The sequence below is a fragment of the Heloderma suspectum genome, chromosome 2 (genome assembly GCF_057233095.1).
Source record: "Heloderma suspectum isolate Gila_16-S chromosome 2, 16-S_ref, whole genome shotgun sequence".
Lineage (NCBI taxonomy): Eukaryota > Metazoa > Chordata > Lepidosauria > Squamata > Helodermatidae > Heloderma > Heloderma suspectum.
The window spans coordinates 257,416,882-257,439,979 of record NC_139459.1 but is presented as its reverse complement, the minus strand read 5'-3'; the positions used below and the strand labels follow the sequence as shown (position 1 = coordinate 257,439,979).

The window sequence follows — 23,098 nt, the reverse complement described above, 5'->3', positions numbered from 1 at the left end:
CTTTAAAGATTGATCCTGGAAGCTATGGTTGATCTCAGTTTTATTGAACATTTTATATGGTAGGTGAAGGGTAATTTTTAAAAGCATTATTTCTTGAAATTGTCATCAATGAAATGAACCACATCTGGACTATATCAGGAAAGTTTTTAATACCCTGGAGACTAGAAAGTGTACATTTCATGGGTTTCTCCTGTGATGTTGTCTGCATGTAGGGATTCTGTCTCTCTTACTGCATTTCATGTTGATTCTTGGCTTCAGTTTCTGCTTCAGTTTCATAAATTATTGTTTTTAAACACTGTAATTATGGATTTGTACTATTGTGTTGTTTTTGTGTGCAGTAACCCATGGCTAGAACAAATGAGGCTGTTTGATCTGATCATTTATAAAATCTGCTACATTTCTATATGTTGTGCTGTCTCACAACATATATCAATGACAACAATGACAATGTAACTCCTGCTTTTCAGCCAACTAATCTCATAGAAGGTTTTCAGACAGTTGAGGTTTTCCAACAATGATGAAAAGCATAAAATGTTGGCATCCCTATCTAGCTTATATACTTACTATGGCCCATTTGCCCATTTTAAAATCCCAGTGTTCAGTTTTTCATGCATAATGTATTCAGTTATAATGACTCCACCTCTTTTCCTCTTTTCAATAGCTGATGAAAAAGGAAGATCTGGAAGATGATTTCTTGGATTGTACAGCAGAAGATCTTCTCCGATTTGATGATTACAACAATGATGGTTACCTAACCTTGCAAGAACTCTATACTGCATTCCGTAAGTGCTGATAGCTATCTATCATCTATCTATCTATCTATCTATCTATCTATCATTTATTTATTTCTAAAATTGGCCTGTTTTGTGTGGCTGTGCTAGCAACCCATAGCAGAATGCAGGCAAAGTGGGAGGGGAACCTCTCCTTTTACAGGGAGCCTAAGTGAGCACTTTCCTTCTTGAATCTTCCAAATCTTTCCACGCAATAGTTAATGCATATGTGCTTCCTTCTGCTACCAAGAATATCTTCAACAGCAGATGACAGAAAGAAGCACAAGCCTGAGAGGTGATGGTGGTGGGTAATTGAGTTGGTTAAGGGAGGTGAGCACAGCTGGTACAAGGAACTGTAAATGCCCCCACCCTCCATTGCTTCAGGGATCAAGGAAGCTTAAGAGATCATGCAAGGAAGAAGGAACTTGGAGTCAGAGTTAGATCACCACTCGTTGTTAATGAGTGAAGGAGAACTAAGCAATAATTGTGGGCAGGGATTCCTTGTACAACTTTCCTTTGTTCTAAGCTTATTTTTGTAATGTCAAAATATGTGTTTTTTTAATAACATACCTTGTAAGATGTGATTCTTCTTCAGAATTAGAGGTGTCGGGGGGAAGAAACTTTCATTTTCCCTATGAGCGTTTCTACAAGAGACATTTATTGTGTGCTCTTCATTCCCTACTCATGGTTGTTTATGGGTTCTTTAGATGACATCATGACCCTCCAGTTTTGCTTCTGTTTTTAAACAGCACTTTTGGCAAGTTTTTTTAGAGCACGGAAAATGTGGTATTATTGTAAAAGTGAAAGAAAATGCTTTTTCCACTTGTGTAATTGCACTATTCCACTATTCCACTATGTCACAGTGCCATCTAGAGGATATGTAGCAGAAAAGCAGGAAAGGAAACGTTCATGTAGTGCTCGGATCTCAGTTCTGTGATGAAACTGAAAGTAGATACAGTGAATTAACAGCCTTGTGTAGAAAAGCGCTAGATGTTGGTGCTGTGGAATGTTTTTGTTTCTTAGTGGGCAAATCACTATCTATTTACACCTATACTGAAGATATGGGACAGACACCAGTGTAAGTGGTGAAGAATATAAGCCCCTCCCCCCCGGCCCTCTAATATGGCGAATCAGTTGTTGATTGGAATTTGTAGGACATATATCCGTGGAAGATTGCTTGAGTAATAGCTTTGATTGTTGGATTATTGTGGTGTTTCATTCTTAGGGGCAGTCTTATGTAGACCTGTGCATGTTATTTTGCGCTATCCACAAGAAGCAGTTTAGCAGTGATGTTTAATTTCCATTTGTCTACTACTGGAGATTTGATCAACTGGTCTTAGATGGGGTTGCCTGTCTGGAGAGGACGGAGCTTGCCTCAGTTATCCAAGGCATATTGATGACACATGGTTTGCTCTGACACCCATCCCAGGATGCTTCATGTTGACACCAGACCTGTTGGTAGGGATGTCAGAGAACTCTGCCACAGATCTCGGTGAGGCCAAATGCCAGTGCATTCGGCCCCCTGAAATCTGTGGTGGAATGAAGCCCCCCCGCACTCCCCACCCCGCGAAAGGCACGCGAAACGGGACACCTACCTGCTGCTGTTCGTGCTGACTTGTGAATGGTGGCCGCGTCCACAGCCACCATTCGCTTCATCACTATAGCCATGATAGGCTACGTAAATACTTACGTAGCCTATCACGGCCAACACAGGGATGCCATTTGCGTCCCTGCAGAAGCTGTGATAGGCTGTGTAAGTATTTATGTAGCCTATCACGGCAAAAAAAGGGAACGCAAATGGCGACGGCTACAGCGGCCGCCATTTGCGTTCCCTTTTTTTTTTGGCCGTGATAGCCTATGTAAATATTTACATAGGCTATTACAGCAAAAGAGGGGCACAAATGGCGTAGTGGCCGCCATTTGCATTCCCTTTTTTTTTCTTCGCCATAATAGGCTATGTAAATATTTACGTAACCTATCATGGCAAAAAAAAAAAAAAGGGAACGCAAATGGCGGCCACCGTAGCCGCCACCATTTGCGTTCGCTGTTTTGTTTTGTTTTTTGCCGTGATAGGCTATGCAAATATTTACATAGCCTATCTCGGCAAAATACAGGGACGCAAATGGCGGTGGCTATGGCAGCCGCCATTTGTGTCCCTGTCGGCTGCCCAGCAGCCGGATGTTCGGCTGCGGGCGTCCCCAGCTTGCAGCTCTGCAGAATCTCCGCAGAGCAGAGCCAGCCAGAGAGAATTTCGGGGGGAGGGACGGAGTGCCTCCCTCCCACTGCAAATGTCACCCTTCAAAAAGGTAAGTGACTTTCATACATCCCTACCTGTTGGGGCTCATTCAGAATAGAAAAATGCCCAGTGGGGAAAAGATTAAGCACGCCTTCCTTGCTTCTCTTCCATTCCCAAGTTTCCTCTTCCGAAGCTACTTTTTTTTTTTTTAAAGGACATTAGCAGAATGTCATTTCATTTCATATATTACATTTATATACCACCCAATAGCCAAAGCTATACTCTCACTACCACCATTATCTGTGCCAGAGCAAGAGGCAGCTGAAATAGCAGGTTGCAGTGAAGGAAAAGAATCCATAGGACTCTTGTTAGTGGGCCCAGCCAGGGTGAAGGCCCTTGGCCAGTGTCCAATCATGCCTATCCTTGATGCCCTGGTGATAGAGGAGTTGTGCTGTACAAATTAGTAATGGAGGCAAATTGCAGAATTGATAGAGCTTGGAAATGAACTCCTCCAGTTTGGAATTCCCGGGCCCATTATGAACCACATCCCAATGCCTTCTCAAATTCAGACCCAGCTCATAATTGGCTCACTACCCTTCCTGCCAGTCCCCACTCTTCCCAAACAAACTGACCCTTAGAAAAAGGGGGGGACCAGCATGGAAGATTGGCTGGGGATATCAGGAGGCCAGTAAGCCTCATCCTCAAGTGTTGAATGCTCCTGAGCATGCTTAGGAGCATCCATTCCTGTCAAAATTTATGGAAATAATGGTTTCCAGTGCTTCCTGGTTTAGTTAATCTGGATTTCATGTATCAAATACCAGAATGTGCTACTGAGCATGCTCAAGAATAAGGCCTACATGATCTCTGCTGCTGCCAGCCCGTCCTTCTCACTTCTGACTCCCTTCCTCCACCATTGCAATGGTAAATTTGCTTGGCAAGGGCCTGGGGTGAGCTGCAGGGGCAACCTCACCTTGAAGGCCAGAGATGAGCTCAACATTTGAAGCTTTGTTGGAGAACTCTTGGATCTCTGAGAAAGCTCAGAGGGGTGGGGGTAGAAACAAACTGATTATGAGGTGAGCCAAGGGAGCTCACTCATCACTATTACAGATACTGCCTTATGGGAGCTAGCCTCTGGAGGGGATTGTCGACAAAAGCATGTCCAACAGGATTTGGAACTTATGAATAAATACAATTTTCAGTCAGAAAATACTATTTTGTATAAAAAAAAATACTAATCTGCTTTTAGAAGTTTTGAAGTCGTAAGATATAGGTAATTACTCTCCCTCTGATGTCTGGAACTCAAGAATAAAGTGAATGTTTTATTTTTACACCAGGACTTACATGGGAAGTCCATGATATTTTGCTTCAAGAATACTCTCCTGTCCAATGTTTGTCACGTGCCAAAGATTCTGAAATAGCACTTTTCTTTCCTGATGACCTTTTGCCCTTCTTAAGTGCAATAAAAAATAAGGACAAGTTTCTGTTCTATATACACATTTGAAGAGATGATAGATAGATGATAGATAGATAGATAGATAGATAGATAGATAGATAGATAGATAGATAGATCTGGGGAAAATATAAACTTGGTTGTCACACTGGGTCTGTTTTGCCCTGTAGTTGCATTTTACTCACTGCATCCTATCTTGAGTAATAGATATATAATAAAGCGTAATGCCTCATGTGTTAAGTAGGCTATAAAATGAATTAACCTTGCCATAAAGACTTGACATGCAGTTACCAGGGAGCATATTTGAATCAGTGGATTTTCAAAGTCACAGGAAATATAAGTTAAATTCCAACAGGCCTTTGAATGTATTTGTGGCTCATTGATTTTTAAATAGGCAATGAAATCTGAGACAGGTGCAAAAAATTACAGAGAGACCAAATTTAGTAAGCCATTTTTAGAATTATAGGACATTTAAAGGCATACAAGTCTATAGTCCATTGTCAAAATAATATGAGGTAAAAGAGTGCACAGACCCAGCCACCTTTCGCTAAAAAACCCCTAAGGTAACCCCCTGAAAACTTGGAGAAATGTTTCACCCTCCCCCCCAAAGAAGCAGAAATTCCCCTGAATCATCCTAAGGAAATGTGAGGTTATTTTGGGGACAGCATTATTTCAATAGGCTTGTAAACAGCCAGTTGCAAACTAAACTGTAGCAAGTAAAAATTGCTTCAGGGAAGCAGGTAGGGAAGTTTAAACAAAACAAAACAAAACAAAAACCAAATTATAGAAATTGATTCCACCCCACCCTCAGTCTGGAGATGTGCCACAAATGACTTATATGCATATGCAGATGGATTAGAAAAAATATTTGTTGTTAGTAGAAATTGTTTACATTAACTTGCTGAATGGTGCTTTTGAACTTGGGAATAGATTTATGTCTCTGTTCTAAATGTGTATTTCAATTTTACCGTTCTGAACTGGAATGTTGTTGTTCGAACCATTTAAGATTGTTTTCTGCAAGTGCCTCAATCTTTAAATACTCATTAGTGAAAGGCTGAATGGCTTAATTTCTTTCTTGATCATATGCAAATAACATAACAGTGGTGTGGGGAGGTGCATGGCATGACAAGCACATTTTGGATATTGTTGGCTTTGATTAATGGAATGTGTTAGACAGTGATGGCTCAAGGGCACCATTAACAAAGAATTGTAGTTTTACCGTCTCAAGATATCTACCTCTCATTAACTATGAGCTGATGTACATGTTTTGTCACTTGAGGTCTCATCACTCAACAGCATATTTACTTGGAAGTAAATCAAATCAAATGAATGGAATTGCTTCTGACTAAACATAAGATCAAGGGCCGTGGTGGCTTAGTGGTTAAGACGCTGAACTGCAGACTGGAAGGTCGGCAAGTCAGCAGTTCGAGACCCGAGTGCCGCGTGGCGGAGTGAGCTCCTGTCTTCAGTCCCAGCTCCTGCCAACCTAGCAGTTCGAAAGCAAGAAATTGCAAGTAGATAAATAGGTACTGCTTCGGCGGGAAAGGTAACAGCATTCCGTGCACCTCGGTGTTCAGTCATGCCGGCCACATGACCACGGAAGTGTCTTCGGACAGCGCTGGCTCTTCGGCTTAGAAACGGGGATGAGCACCGCACCCTGGAGTCGGACACGACTGGTTGGGGACACCTTTACCTCTTACCTTTTTAAACATAAGATCATAGAGCAGAAAACTCACACTTGAATATGTGAACTGCTTTCATGGAAAACCATTGAGTTTGAGGTGATGTGGAGAAATTTGTTCGTATTTTGATATGAATGAATCAAATTCATACTTCCTGAATGAATATGCCAGCTGGAAAGCAATTATCGTTTGGTTTTCAAGGCAGCTGTCTGATCACAAAATGCATACAATGATGGGTACATTAGGAAAAGATAGCATACAAAAGGATGGATATAGATATAGATATGGGGAATTTGTCTGCAGAAAATGTATATATTAGGGAAAAATGTGTACAAAAATAAAGATGAATTTTTGTCTCTACAAAAATGTGCACAAAACTGTGTATGAATGTTTGTGTTAATTTTTAAAAGAAGAACATTCTCAATCTGATGTGGAAATGGGATGGAACAAACTTGTGCTTTAAAAAGGAAAACATTGTAGAAAGCAAAAGAGATAGATTTGTCCATCCTTAGAGGTGAGGTGATACAAAAGTAATAGCGGTGATGTTTGAACTATGATGGCCATTTCCGACATGCAAGCTATTTGTCTTGTAGTCATCAAGTGGTGAATGTGCGTGTGTGACTCAGCTATTGGGTCTAATAAGATGCTGCCCTGGCAGTTTTCAACATACAATGACCCAATAAACAATGAATGAATAGAAATAATAACAGCTATGGATACACCAGAGCATAGAGTGAACCCAGTTAATTGGCATGGCAGCTATCTAGTAATTTGGAAAGCTCACAGCCCAGCTGAGTAGGACTTTAAATATGCTCAGATGACTGCTTTTGAATAGATCTTTTGGAATGAAATCTGACTGGAGGTCATTAAAATTAGGCAAGTCACTTCTGGCTTTACCTTTATGTCATCCCCTAATGAGAAAAAGAGAGAGGGGGGAAGTTGGCAGATGTGATGTTCTGGCTGGGGAAAAAATAATGCTCTCTTCCGGTGCTATATAATGTAATCAATGTGGGCAGGTCAATTAGCAATACAAATGTGTCAAAGAGAAGGGAAACATGTATTCAGTCACAATGATTCTGTCTTGTCAACACAGTGTGAATTAATAACATGTCATTAACATTGAAATTAAAGTCTCTGTAAATTATAATTCAGTGCTCATTAGAGTTCTCCAAAATGACATTCATTTATGACAGCTTGGCTCAGCACTGTATGAGCCTTCAGGACAATATAATAGAGCCCCTCAAAAGTACACTGTGATTTAAGAAGTAAGCCCACGAGTGTGTCTGCTGAACCACAATATATTTTTGGAGATCTCTTTATTCTGGCTGCTAATAGCATCACAGTATGTTCACCCATAGGGCAGTTCTGTTCTATTTCTGTAATAATCTGTGAATTTTTTAAATAAAAAATCAACACAAACATTTACAGTTAAATAAATATTTGAATAGTCATTTTGTAGGTTATTTTCACTCAAAATACACATTTCAAAAGATATTTTTATACTTTTTTTGAGCGAAGAATAACTACGCTGCAACATTCAGAGATGTGCGAAATCAGATGGAGAGCGAGCTATGGTTCCAAACCACACATTATTTGAAGACGTGTAGATCACATTAGTTCATGTCATAATTCCCAGAGAACTTGGGCTATTAGGCCTTCTAGAAGTGTAATAAACAAATAGATATTTAAATATATAAAATAATTAAATTTCTCAAGGATCTCTAGTCACAGATTATTCTTTGAAACCATTATGTAGAATTTGAAGTCATCTCCCAGAGAGAACATTTATTTATTTATTTATTGCATTTCTATACCATCCATAAGCTGAAACCTTCTGGGTGGTTTACAAGATAAAGCTTCTGGAGAGACCCTTCTCTCAAGAAGCTGCTTTGAATTTATTTTATTTATTTTAAATTTATTTTATTTATTTTAAATACATTTATTATGTATTTAAAATAATTAAATACATAATAAATAAAGCTTTAAACCATAAAATACCATATGATAGTAAAACATATGAAACCAAAGGAAGAACCAAGATAAAAGCCAACAGCAGTCCAAAGATCTAAAAATGCACTAACACGATTTTTAAAACTGCAGGGTTAAAAAACCTGGAGAAATAAAGTTTTTCACCTGGTACCAGAATGACACAATGTAGCTGCCAAGCAAGCCTCTCTAGGGAGGTAATTACGCACCCGGGATTCCACCACTAAAAAATCTCTCTCTTTTTTATCCACCTACCTCACATTCAGCAGAGATACCCAGAAAAAAAATCTCTGAGGCTGATCTTAAAGTCCAGGAAGATATATATGGAAGGAGCTGATCCTTCAGGTAACATAAGACTGTTGAGTATGGTGTAGCTCAGGATAAAATTTAGGAGGTCTGTGGAAATATCCCTCTGAAACAGAACCTCTGTCCCCAATTAGTGATGGGCAAGCTCTTCTTGGTTCAACATGAAGTTGTCCCATTATTTATTAAATTCTTGGTGAACATTCAGGGAAAAAGCTCATCTATTGCCAAGAGTTCTCTCCCAGCTTGTAATGTTGGTGCATGGTTGCTGGTGGTGCCATTTTGAATTGACCACTGAGATTTGTAGTGTTTATGGAACCTTATGAATGGGTAGAAGCTTGAAAAAAAATCATAGACTGACAGACCCATGGGGCAGTATCCAACTCTGTCATTCTGCTAGCAATTGTACTAGCCGAAACTGGGTTCTGAACTATGTGCAAGAGGAAAATCCAACTAAAATTATGTTTGTACAAGTGTGGTTGTGTAACTGTGCAAGCATAATGCACAAGTGTGTGTGCAATGGAAAGATTTCGCAGAACTCCGATAGCACTATTTGAGTTTGCCGAATGACACTGTTGGATACTACCCATGCTCTGTATATATTTATTTATTGGCAAGACATTTTAGAGGCAGCTCATTCAGGCTTCTCGTCTTACTGATATATGACCATTTTTCTGCAAGGCTGAGAACACATCCCACGTATTCCTCCTGCCCCCCGGATATTTTTTATTCTTTAGATAGGGTTTCTTTTCCTTTGGGGGAAAACCATATTTCACCAGTATAATAATGCACATTTTGCTTCTGTAAAAATGGGTGATAATGACCTATGTGGATGACAGACATAAGACAACTTATGTTGTCTTTCTTTCTTGGAATTAACACCTTTTTTTTTTTTAATGGCATTTTGAAATGCTTCACACATGTATGCACATGATTTGATGCATCATTCATTATTCAACAGTTGATTGATTCTAGCTGAACATGTGAACTGCCTTAAATGAACACTACTGTATTTAAAGTGATGTATGGAATTTTTTTTGGTTCCTGATATGGTTGCTTCCCATAAGCAAATAATTATTTAATGTCACAGTCTGAGAGGGATGAATATTCATGTGTGATCTCACCGTTATGTGTACCTTCTCTTATTCTTGCACATACATGAGCCGGAAATGCTCTATGTATTCATAGAGCATCGGATATGGACTGGGAAGACATGGGTTCAAGAAGAAGAACACAGTAAAGGCCAAAGAAGACATGATGTTAATTGCATAAATGTAATAAATATGCAGGTTATTTCAAATAGCTGTCAGGAGCGCCCTAGCTGCCTCTTACAGTCCCCTCCAATAGCCAACTCAAGACACAGATGAAAAGGATTCTTTCCAAGGCTTTATTCCTTTTACAACTGAATGAGTCTTTCAGATGCTAATCACCAGCGACTAAGCAAGGAACTGCACTGGGGTAGTTAGCAGAATAGCCTAAGCTCCAGGTAAGGCAGTTGGTACCCGTTTGAAGGAGGAGGGTGGGAAGACTCTGAACTTATGAGCTATGGAGAGGTCCTCCCTCTTACCCTTGGGTCCTTGGGACGCGACCGTTGTTTGAGCGCCAAGTGAGCAGAGTGCCTCCTCTCAGCGCCCTCCATCTGGCGCTGCTCCCTGCATCTGAGCCGAGCATCCAGCAAGCCCCCCTCCAGCGCTCTCTCGCTGCCAGGGTCACTATCTATCCCAGGAATGCTGGCAGGAGGAATCTCTCCCTGCCGCTGTGCCTGTGACGGATGAGCGGGCTCCTCTCCCACAGGTTGTTGCTCTTCCTCAGAATCAGAACTGCTCTGGGGCTCTATGGGCTCAGTTTCCACCCTGACAATAGCAGCTGCAGGGGTCCTGAGCGACATCCAAACTATAGGGGTGAGCAGAGAGAGTTTAGTTCTGACAAAAATCTCTGCCCTGAAGCTGCTGTTTGCATCACGAGGGGTGCCAGTGGAGTCTTCCCTCTCAGTGGAAGTAACACCTTTGGGAGGGGGTGGTGTTCATCAGGATCACAACAGGTGAGGGGGAAGGTTATGCTTTTCCTTACCACCCCTTGGGTCCCAATATTGTTCCACCTTGCACCATGGCTGCAAGTTACATTTAAAAACTTGTGCATCCCAATTGTATTCATGCAATTGTCATCATATCCACTTAGTTCTAAAGGGTGCATTAATTAAGGAACATTTCCTTACTGCTAAACCTTTCCTGGGTGTCCAAACCACACTGGTGGTTTCCAAGGCAGCATATTGTAATGATCACACTCATAGCCCTGGTGCATTTCCTGAGAGCTTTGGGGAACCTGGTATTGTACCATTTGGTGTATGTGTTTGGATACTAAACAACTAGATCGATAATTTTCTTCCTTGTGTAAAGGTATCTTTTACGAACACATATACACATATCATATTAATCTACCTTTCTGATATAACATTGACAAACACTGTATGCATTCTAGCCGTTCATATTCATTCTGTATTCTCTCTTTCTATCCATATAAAGCCATTCTATATCTTTGCACACATATTTGTTTTTGTTGCATTAAAAAAAAGGTCTGCTTTTCAGTACTCGTCAACAGAAAGCATTGGGCTTTAGGGTCACTAACAGTGCAATCCTATACATGTCTACTCAAAGGTAAGTTCCATTGAGTTCAATAAGACTTACTCCTATGTAAGTGTGCAAAGCTTTGCTGCCTGTCATGGCCCTAAAGTATTCACCAGTTGGATGCTCTGCTTTACCCATCAGGCTTTATCACTTCAGTATGTGGTCTTGTTTCATGCTCTGGCAGTTTTTAGTGCCAAAGTAGGAAATAATTCATTAGTTTACCAACATTGATTTGTTTCTCCTGTGAGCTATGCTACAGCTACACTTCAAAGATGCCATAGCAAGCAAGGGAGTTTCAGTCCCCTACATCAGACTGAGGCAATGTTGAAAGATGATACTTAAAACTCCTGAGGGAAGGAATGAAGTTTCCTTCAAAGTGACTGAAGCAATTGCCTTTGAGCTATGTTTGCCTCAAAAATATACTCTGCAACATTATTAAACAGCCTGTTTATTCAATGCCTCCCAGAAAAATAAATTATAAGCAATTCAGTGTGATAACCCTATACTCTCTGTTGATGCGGAGGGGCGGGGGAGAAAACTCCAACAAACTCAAACATAAGAGCACTTGGTAAATTGCTTCAGATGTGCTTGAATCCAGTGCTGTTTGAAACTGCGCTTTGATATCTTGTTAATTTGGTATATTCTCCATATAGAATCCTTGACGTAGCACGAAGAGCAGCCATCACATGATGACCAAACCTGCATGCATGTGTTAGATAAAAAATGTAAAAGAGGAAGAAGGAAGTAAAATAATCTTCGGTGCTGTATTCCCCAGTTCCTTAGATCTGTTTCCATCCTTTTCTCTGTGCCTGAACCCCAATATCACAACTCAGTACCCCTTTCGTTGCCCCACAGAAGAGGATTTTGTTTTGTTTTGTTTCCCATTTAAGGGTGGAATAAGGAAACAGGCAGATATGCATTCTGGAAAAATTGTTAATTGTAAACAAAAGTATTTGTCTTACATACTGATATTATGGTGGAATCTCCTCTGGGAGTTTTGCAGCAAAGTCTGGGTGAACTTCTGTCTTGGATGATTTAGTTCCAGTGAGTTTGCATGGCACAGGAGACTAGATTAGTTAACCCAGGTCTTTTCATGCTCTCTAATTTTGCAGCTTTGATCCATGAATAGAAATTTCTTACTCTCCTCTAGCAACTGCGAAGTTGCAGGAGATGTCATTTATCATCTAGACCCTATATTAATCAGTGCCCAGGAAATGTGCCATACCTATGGAATTGTGGGGTTTTGTGGAACACATTTGTCATTATTGGTTATTTTGTTGCATTTTGAAGACCCAAAAAGGATGTTTCTTCTTTGTCTGACATCCCAATGTGAAACTTATTTTGTGCTGAGTGGAGAGAGAGAGAGAGAGAGAGAGAGAGAGAGTGATGATATAGATATATGAGAGAATAATTAGAATCTCACAACTAAACCAAACTGTTGGTACTCTCTGAAGAACTATTTTTTTTGCAAGGGAAAACATAAGTTTCCTAAAGTCATTTGGGGACACATAACAGCCCTTTTCTGATCTTGGCTATCTAATAGTGCAATCCTGTGCATGTTTACTCAGAACTAAAACCCTCTGTGTTCAATGGAAGTAAGTGTATTTAGGAATGGAGTCTAAAACATCTACTTTTTGCTCATAAGGGCTACTGGGAAATGGAATGAAGGGCCTCATGAGTCACGGCTGGTGAAACGGTCAGTGGTTGCAGGCTAATGAATGGAAATGCACCAAACGTTTCCAACATTTAACCTGCTAGGCCATTAAATTAGGGAAATGGACTGATCTTCAAAGTTATGAGCCGTCATGCACAGAGCAAATACTAAAAGATTATTGCAGTTTACCGGGATTAGCTCTAATTTGTGGCATTCTGGAGAGTGACAGAGTTTCATCAAATAATTGTTATAATAAATTTATCTGCGGTGTTTGCATTTACAAGACTGTTTTTTTTATAGTCATAACATTTTAGGAACATTGTTCAAAATATTTTTCAACAATTTGGTTATATGGAAAATAAGTTTGTCTGTATGGTATTAATCTCACTGTTTTCCAGTTGTAACACTCCAGTTAGGAGCTGTAATACAGAATGCTTGCATAAGATACATCTGGCTAATTACAACTTGCAGTGAAAACCTCTGGCATACAGATTGCAAGGAAAACATATTGGGTTGTATCCACAGTTAGAGTAGACCTATTCAAATCAATGGGCCTTAAGTAAGACTAATATTGAATACATGCCAATGGATATACCTGAATAACACCTAGTTCCCATGGGAATGTACATTTGTGTCTGGACTATACCACAGATTCAGATAATTGCCTGAATACTCCTCCGTACAAAAAAAATATCCCTGCACATTAAAGCTAGATGACAAGGTGAAGGGTTCTATTTATTTCATTTTATTTATTTGATTTGTACCCTGCCTTTCTACCAAGAAAAATGGCACTCAAGGTATCTTACTATCACAAATGAAACTTGATAAAAACAATAATAAAGCAAATGCATTAAAACACAATGAAAAATACAATAATAACAGAATAAAAAACAGCATCCAACCCAAGAGACCAAAGGCCTGCTTGAATAAAAAGGTCTTTGCCTGCCGGAGGAAGGACAGCAGAGAGGGAGTGAACCTATCTCCCTCGGCAGGGAGTTCCACAGCCTGGGAGCAGCCACCAAAAAGGCCCTCTTTGAGATTACCACCAAATGCTCCTCCCAAGGCAGTGGTCTCAGAAGAAAGGCCTCTCCCAAAGATCTTAAGAATGGGGCAGGCTGGTATGGGAGAATCAGTGCAGTCTTTCAGGTAGTCTGGTCCCAAGCTGTGTAGGGCTTTATAGGTCATAACCAGCACTTTTAATTCTGCCGGGAAACAGACTGTTAGCCAGGAAAGCTGTTGTAACAAGGGAGTCATGTGCTCCCCGTAAGCAGCCCTGGTCAACAGTCTGGCTGCAGCATTCTGGACCAGCTGAAGTTTCCAAACAGTTTTCAAAAGGAGCCCCACATACAGCATGTTACAGTAGTCCAAACAGGATATGACTAAGGTATGCATGACCGTGACCAGATCAGACATCTCTAGGAATGGCTGCAACTGCACACTAGCCTCGGCTGTGAAAATGCACTCCTAGCCACTCCCGAAACCTGGGCATCCAGGTTCAAGACCAAGTCCAGGAATACACCCAAACTGTGAGCCTGAAGCTTCAGGGGGTGTGTAACCCAGCAGAGGTTGATGTATTCCCTGACCTGCCATTTGACTAACTAGGAACATGTTTGTCTTGTCCAGGTTAAGCTTCAATTTGTTTGCCCTCATCCAGTCCTTGTGTTCCAGTATAAACTTTTCCATTACATGCTAGTTCTAGGTTCAGAGAGAGAGAGAGAGATGCTTGTTTTTATTTTATTTTTTCTTTACAGGAATATATGAGCCTCTAATGACAGTACAAAGTCATACTGCCTCAACATAGGTTTACTAGCACACTGAAACCTAGGCCAAAACAACAATGCTTTTTAAATATTTTTAAATTATTTTAAAATATTCTTTGGTAGCACTGTTTTTCTTAATGTATATTCAGTTATTAAAATGATTTTGTCCTGATATAGTGTAATGCAAATTACATCAAATGTTATCTTGAACTGTGGGAAGACTAGACTATATCAATGTTTATAGCAAGCCATAGCTGCACAAAAAAGGGGGGGGGCAACCTATTTGTCTGCAGTCTGATTAGCTATGTGGATTGAGCAATTCTTTTCTTTTTCTCCTATGCTTTCCTTGGAGATTTGTGGGTGCTTTGGAAAATATGGTCAAATCCACTTACAGTGCTCATAATAGGTTTGCCCCTGGGAAGTAAATTGGAGCTTTGGGGTTGTAGCCAATTAGCACTTCCTGCTGGTGGAGTGCTTTCTATCACCAGAACACCTCTCCCCTGCAGGCCCCCCCCCCATCTGCTCTGGAGGGTTAGGAGACCATCTGGAGCTTGATCTGAGGAACACAGAGTGCTGCAGGGAAGAGGAAGGGAGAGGAAAGCCCCATTGTATGAGCAGAAATCTGCTTGCTCCAAGTTGGATCTCATTTTTAGATTACTGCTTTGAGGGCTTTGAGGGATGGGAGAACCGGGGATGCTTGAGTGCACCGAGATTCTCCAAACTCCACTTTGGAGCTCAGTTCACCTCCCTCCTGTTTTCATTTGTGACCATTTTTGTTTTGTTCAAATGGGAAAAGTGCATTTTGAACAGGGAAAGCATGTATTTCCATGCACATTTTTCAGAAGCGCACACTTAACCTCATTGACTAAAGCATGAAAATGTGTGTGTGTGTGTTCAAAAAAGGCATTTTAAAGTGCATATTTTCCCCAAATTATGCATTTTTAGAATACAATCGCAAGTTCAGGAATGTGCAATTCCCTCCCCCTCCCGCCTCCAATGAGCTCCTGTTTTCATTCGCGTTCAGGGATGTGAATGGGGCAAGTTCTGATCATCTGTGAACTGATACAGAATTATCATAAATCCTTGCAGAAGGCCATGAAAATGGGTCTACGATAATAACAGATTTTCCTTTAACGACAAACATGAATGCACTAGGGCTGTACACCACTTCGGTCTGAAGCCCGAATAACGAGTCGAAGCGGGCTGCTTTGGAGGTGCCTCCGTGTGATATCAGGTGGAGCAGAATATCAGTGAGGCACCCCAAAGTGTAGCGGCTTGTATAGGAAGCACCTTGTCTGACTCTGTGATGGCAATTGGAAGTCTATGTGCACATAGACTTATATGCAAAAAGTGCTGTGAATCGCCTAGGCAGGAGGAGGAGGAGGTGCAGCGCATGCCCCCGCTGCTCTCTAGCTGTCTCCTCCTCGTGAGCAAGAGATGGCTAGCAGTCTTTGGGGTGTTTCCACCAGTGATTTATGCCCTCAATTGACAAGTAGGGATGGCGGAGAATTTCTCCCCGAAACTTCGGGGGGCCGAGCGCCAACGTGTTCGGCCCCCCGAACAAGTTTCGGGGAGAAATCCTCCGCACCCCCCCCCCGCACCCCGCACCCCGCCCGGGATGGGACTTACCTTCCCTGAATGTCCCTCCCGGCGGCGGGTCCGGCTGGCGGTTCGTCCGGTGTTCGAGCGGGGCGGGAGCGGCAGCCGGTCTTTCGACCGGCTGCCGCCCCCGCCATTGCAATGAAAGAAAAAAAAAAAACATCCCCTGATAGGCTACGTGACGATTCACGTAGCCTATCACGGCAAGATTTGCAAAGTCAGCCGTGATAGGCTACGTGAATCGTCACGTAGCCTATCACGGGTGACTTTAAAAAAAAAAAAAAAAGCGCGTACGCGAATGGCGGCCCCCATAGGGAGCCGCCATTCGCGTTCCTTATTTGGTCGCTGTAGTCTATGTCAATGTTTACGTAGACTACGGCAACTAAATAAGGAACGCGAATGGCGGCTCCCTATGGGGGCCGCCATTCGCGTACGCGCTTTTTTTTTTTTTTTTAAAGTCACCCGTGATAGGCTACGTGACGATTCACGTAGCCTATCACGGCTGACTTTCCAGATCTAGCCGTGATAGGCTACGTGAATCGTCACGTAGCCTATCAGGGGACGTTGTTTTTTTTTTTTTCTTTACTTTCGTGTTCGCGGCCGGGCGAGGCAGGAAGCCTCCTCCCCGGCCTGAATTTCGGCCGGGCGAGGCGGGAAGCCTTCCCCCCCCGGCCTGAACTTCGCGGGGGGAGCAGCGAAGCGCTCCCCCCCACCGCGAACAAGCTGCGAGAAAAGGTAAGTGACTTTCGTCCACCCCTATTGACAAGGCACAGCGCGATCTCGAGGCTCCGATTCTCCTTTGCTTGGTTTATTGCATTAGGAAGAAACTACTTCTACACTTTGTTATATAGTTCCTGTGGGTTAAAATGGGGGCTGGTTTCCCTCTTTGTGTTTCCTCCTCACTTTCCCAGCACAAGCATATGTGTGTTTACTCAGAAGTAACTCCCCTTGTGGTCAATGAGGCTTGCTCCTGAAATGCAGGTGCATCTGGACTGTCAGGGGAAAGGAGAAAGGGAAGAGACGGGGGGAAGCCACTCTTATTGGTTGAGCAGCCCCTGCCAGTCAGATGATGTTCACTCCAACCCCCACCCCCACCCAGAAGTATGTTCTGTGAAGCGATTTTTACTGGTGTGGAAAACCTGCTTGTGGAGCCCTGCATGGATCACATCGCAGCAAAGCTGACTCCTTTTAAAAAATCTGGGACTCCTCCATTAGCTTCTCGTTCCGTTGTCATGAAAACACTTGCAAATCGGCCATAGACAGCCGAGCAGGCAGCAGGAGGCAGCGGCACGAGGCTGAGGGTAAAGCTCTGTGCTTTGGGAATTTTTGTGGGAAAAATCAAATTTCAGCTGCACTTAGCACAAAATGTACTGGGCCAAACTGTCTGAAATGTGGCATTTGGGATCCTCTCCTTGTCGGCAGAGAGGTCCCCAAGTTTCATATGTTTATCATGAAAGTTGAAAATGTTATGGCCATTTGTGTTTTCCCATGCAAGTTAATGGGAAAACACCCAAACCGAGTGATCCGGATAGCCAAATCTCGCTTCGGATACGGAACCAAGTTGAAGAGGAGGGGGCCCAAATTGGTCCAAGCTGAAGCAGGTCTGATTTGGAGGGTCTGAAGAGACATCTGAAGCAAAGCAGGGGGTCCGTGCACAGCCCCAAAATGCACCATGCCAGTGGTTTTCAAAGTGCCTTTAAGGGAACCCTAGTATTCCTCTGAAATATATTAAGGTTCCTCAATGAGAAGATCAGTAATGGCAAGCAAAATTGATACATGAGGACAGCGTTTCCTAACCTGACACACTCTCCAGATGTTTTGGACTACAGCCCCTATTATCCCTGACCATTGGCCATGCTGTCTAAGGCTGATTGAGATGGTAGTCCAAAACATCTGGAGGGCACCAGATTTGGGGAGAATGCCTTAGGAAGCTGCCTCATGGCAGGTCAGACTATTTTCCCATCTAGGTCGGGATTATCTATTCTGACTGGTCACGGCTGTCTGCAGACAACTTTCTCATCACCTGCTACATGATCCTTCTTGTTGTTGTTGTTCTTAAAAAACAGCAGCAGCAGCAACCTGGAAATGCCAGGGATTGAACCCCAGCCTTTCTGTATGCACAGCATGTGCTCTACAACTCCAATGGCCCTCCCGCTTCCAATGCAGACCAGTAGCTTGTCTGCCTTTAACGATCTTCCCTTGCAAATTGTGGATGCAGGAGAATGTGGGTCATGGGCCACTTTCCATTTGATTGAAAGGTTTAATGGGGTTTACCAGGTCTGTCCAGTAGCACCCAGTGCAAACTGAGAGTGTAATTCTAGAATCCATGGCAGTTGCACATGTGTTCAATGTGGGAAAGGATTTCTTGAGGACAGGAAGTTTGAAAACCACTGTCTACATCAGAGCTTTCCAAACTTTTTATGTTGGTGACACACTTTTTAGACATGCATCATTTCGTGACACGTTAATTCAGTTTTAGTAGCAAACCGGAGGTTAAACTAACCCGTTATAAGAGATACAGACACATACATAAATTGTAATAACAAAATGTATGGGGATAGAACATATCTCATGAAAACCTTTCATTTATATTTTTTTAAATATATGATTTGTAAGATAATAACATATATTGTTGACATTTATGAGTAACAGTATGTAAATATGTGCAAGAAAATGTGAAAAATAAACAAAATTAACTAAAGTATTTACAATACATATTAGGACACATAGGCCCAGGTAGGAGCTCAGCTGCAAAAACACATGAAGTAGAGAAGCAAAAGTCCAACAAAAATGGTGTAAATATATATGTCTCACTACAAGGCTATATTGCTGTAAATATTTGCAATGCCTATGTCCAGAGTCCAGTTCCAGCACTCTCCGGTGGTACACTGCCGGTGGGTGGTTAATCCACAATTACAGCAGAGTGAAAATAAAAATAAATGGCAGAAATCAAATGATAAGTGCCACGTCATGGGTGGCTTGCTGTTTGCCACATTGGGTTTGGGAGGGTGGTCTCCCTTCAGCCAGCAGCAGGTGGGTTGACTGGGTGACAGCCTGCAGCTGCGCTTGCCCGGGTGCTTGGGAGCACACCGATTCTGAGGCTTCTGGCCTCCACTGAGCTCCGTTCCGACTGGCCAAGATGGCGGACGGCCCACTTGGTACAGTCCCAGGCGGCATTTCCACCCACGTACTACTGTGGCCTGGCCGTGCAGCAGCGCGGTGCAGAAGTCCGCGAAGAGCGCACTCGAAATCTCGCAGGGCTGGTGGCCGCTGCCACTTCTCTGCGCCGGCGTTGGCCAAGCTCTGCTCCCAAGGCGGCGCCTCCCCTCCCCTCTCTTCGCCCTGCGCCTCTACCTCGCCGTACTGCTCCAACACTGCCAATCATGGGCATCCTACATCAAGACGCCACATGATCCTAAAGCAGCTAATATTAAAGCAGCTAAGCCTTAGCTGCTTTAACATTAGCTGCTTTAGGAAGTTCCGGGGGGGGGGGGCAAGGGAAGCAAACGCGAGTAAGGGAGCTCCGTGGTGCCCTTCTGCACAATTTTCTGCATTTCGCGCGACACACCTACACACTGCCGCCGACACACTAATGTGTCGCGGCACACAGTTTGGAAAGCTCTGGTCTACATGAACAGAAGTTGGCCTAATAAAAATTACTGTGTTAGCTATTGTATATTCTTCTGCTAATTTGTAACTAAAGAACATAATTTGTTTCTAATTCATTGTCTCTCTTTTGAGGGGGAGGGGGAGAGAGAGAGAGAGAGAGAGAGAGAGAGAGATGTTATTGACTAGCCATGAAATGGGGGGAAGGAAGCAACTGAAAGAAATGACCATCTACCAATCTGTTCAAGCATGTTTCCAAAGCCAATTCTTCAATTCCAGCCAGCATATTTTCCATCTGAATGCATGAATTGTGGATCTCTCATGTTCAGGCAGCCTGACAAATGCAGTCATAAAGAGACTGATATTTTAAACCAAAGTCTGATTTTGTACTTTTGAGGCAGTGAAAGGGACTGACACATTCACGCGACATTACTTTGAGCTTGTTACTTGAAGAATGCATTTTTTTGTTGGAGGGTGGGGTGGGGAGGGGAAATGGTAAAGCAATTTGTGGGCTTAAATTGAATTGTGTTGGTGTGTTTGTTTTTTTCACCAGCTCAGGACATAAGTTGTTGGGAAGAGGCTTAGTCACTTTCATGAATGATGACAAGCATGAGATCAGTCTCCTAATTAGTCACAAGTATTGCATGAGTATGAAGTACTGTCATCAGCTAGCATTAAAGAACCTAAAGAGGGGAAAGGAAAAAGAAACAGCCTGATGTTAAAAGGAAAACAGGAGGGAAATCCCAAGATTTTTTTTAAAGCCTAACAAAAACAATAGGCGAAACTGTGAAAAGTGCATCAAAATGTATAGGAAGGAAAAAAAAATAGATCACAGAAGTTTTATCTTCTTTCTGTTTTTCATCTCTGCATCACAGCGTTTCTGTTTTATATGAAACATAACAATTAAAAATGGACTTCAAAATGTCAGATCTGTTTAATTGGAACCCAGAGGTCATGCTGCAGAATAGAAAAGTTCTGATAATTTGAAAGAGTTTTGCCAGTTGAAATGTGATTTTCCTTTAGCTCCAGAAAAGGGAAGTTTCTGCTTCAGCCTCCACAAAATGTGGACTGTATTCAAGCCATTACGTGATCTGGAGGCTCATTCACATGGCTGGCTGAACCTGCCAGCTGCATTTTTTGTCAGCTTGGACTGACTTTCACTGTGGTTGTTACTGGTTAAGCTAGTCACACGACTACTGCTGCTTACCCCAAATTGAATGGAGCCTAGGTTAGCCTTTCACAAAACGGGGGTTGGGGGGAAGCCGCCTTTGAAAGTTGAGTACCAAAATGCTATCAAGACTGAACGCCATTTGCACTGGGAAGCAATAGCAAATAGTCATATGACTGGGTTCACACTGGGTGACAGGAAAAAAAGCCATGGCTGCCACAGGATCAATTGCTCATGGCAATGATCTCTGAAAATAGCATGTAGATGTCATTCTTTTTACAATGGAATAATTCAGTTAGTGCAATACATACCCTGCTCGTGATCTGGGATCACTGCCGTCCTCCCTGACACTGTCACTGGTACCATTTGAGTCCATTAGCAATGAGCTCTAGCTTCTCATCACAGTGGATGGTTTAACCATGGCTCTCCAGTTCCAGCATTTTAGGGGACGGATGTTGAAGTAATCTATTGCATGATGGATCAAGGGTCCAATGTGCTTTGCCAGTTCTCTCTCCCCAAAGCAGCAACATCAAAAGAAGTATGGAGGTGGAGTCTGTGGAACCTGGAAAGGTGTAGCATTGGGTGCTGGTGTGGAAAATGCTGGATGTTCAAGTTCGGGCTGGTCCTTCTGGCTCTGCCATTGTATGCTCCACATCCACCATCCACTTTTGTCCAATCGCACTTTCTGTGATTTTGCTGCCAAATGAGCATTTAAAGTCTCCATATCTACATACTGGGTATTTCCAGATGACAGAGTCCTAGCACTAGTGATGAGAAAGCCTTGTGCAGCTATTGCATCTTTACTTACTTAATGTATTTTCTGCTGTAAGAAAAGAGATGGAAGAAAGAGTGGGAAAGCATGGAAGGGTGGAAGATGATGATGTCTGGATCCCCCATAAAATTCCATGAATGTGGCAGGGCGATAACACCATAAAAGCCTCACCTGGAGCCACCCCCTGTGTACTACTGAGTCCTTAGAAATCTGAGTGGTCATCCAGTATTCTTAATTGCTATTATAGTCCTGGTTGTTATCCCTATTACTACAAAAAAACACACACACACAAACAAATAAATAACTATGGTGTGTGTGTGTGTGTGTGTGTGTGTGAGAGAGAGAGAGAGAGAGAGAGAGAGAGAGAGAGAGAGAACATTTGTGTTCCCCATCTTGGAGCCCAATAGCATCTAATAAGGCTAACATTCTTCAGGGAAATAAGGTCAGTTCCTTAGACATTTATAAGCTCATGTGTGAGTGTTGTTCAGGACATAAGTGCAGTGTAATTGCACATAGAGGTTTGGTAATTGAACGTTCATCTGAGCAGCTGGTTGTTTGCTGGGCAGTGGCACAATGATAATGCCCCTTGCCTACGGGAACACCTGCAGTTCTCTTTCTCTCTCTGGATGATGGCATGTCCTTACTTCTATTTATTCTGATCTATAGCTAATGTTCTGCTTGCTGCCTATTTTTCCAAGGCCAGTATTACCCTGTCTGACACATACCAATACATACACAAGCCAAGTGCACATTTTTCCTTTCTCTGTATGGTACTCTTACCAACTGATTGAAAGAACAAGAATGTGCACTTCAAAAATCAAAATACTATATGGAAGAGTTATCATAAAAGGAAGATCTAGTGAGTATTAGGGCAAGGATAAAGTAGGAAACAAGCCATTTCATAAAAATTGTATATGACCATGGCATGAACAACGTCTTTGGGCATGGTACACATTGCCTCATGCAGTGAGATAGAGAGAAGAAAGGATTGTTTGTCCCTTTTATTAAAGATGAAACAAAGAAGATTCATCTCTCTCCTTTGCCCCAGTTCCTGGATGTCATTGCTTATGCAGCTATGGCCTGCAAGCTGCCTGCAAGGTGTAAATCCATTTTTCTTGTACTGGAATTGTTTGATAAGACTATGGACATTTCAGCTTCCATTCTTTTCAAAGTAAATTAACCCTTACTGAGGTAGAGGTATTGTTAACCTGATCTTGCCAGGCTGCATCTCCAACATTTTAAACTATGACTTTAGTTTTGTCCCTGAAAATCTCAGAAATCAACAATATATGCAACTTTCCTTTTGTCTGAAGTCATTGATGTTAAGACAATTTAGAGACCTTTTATTTTAAAAAAGTCATTAGCAAGCATATGTATTTGCTCTCATCACCACCACTGCCACCACCCTTGGGGGGGTGAGGAAAATTGGCATCACACTTGAACATAAACCCATGGAAATGGTTGTACAGGTATCTACTTTGCTCCATC

The 23,098-nt window shown here is 42.2% G+C and overlaps 1 protein-coding gene across 1 annotated transcript in view; it reads left to right on the top strand.

Moving 5' to 3' along the window:
• FSTL4 (follistatin like 4) overlaps window positions 1-23,098 on the top strand; it is a 662,050-nt gene that overhangs the window by 396,489 nt on the left and 242,463 nt on the right. Inside the window, exon 5 of the mRNA XM_084838897.1 lies at window positions 662-782. Coding sequence (XP_084695023.1) covers window positions 662-782 — 121 coding nt within the window. The remainder of the gene's footprint in view (window positions 1-661; window positions 783-23,098) is intronic.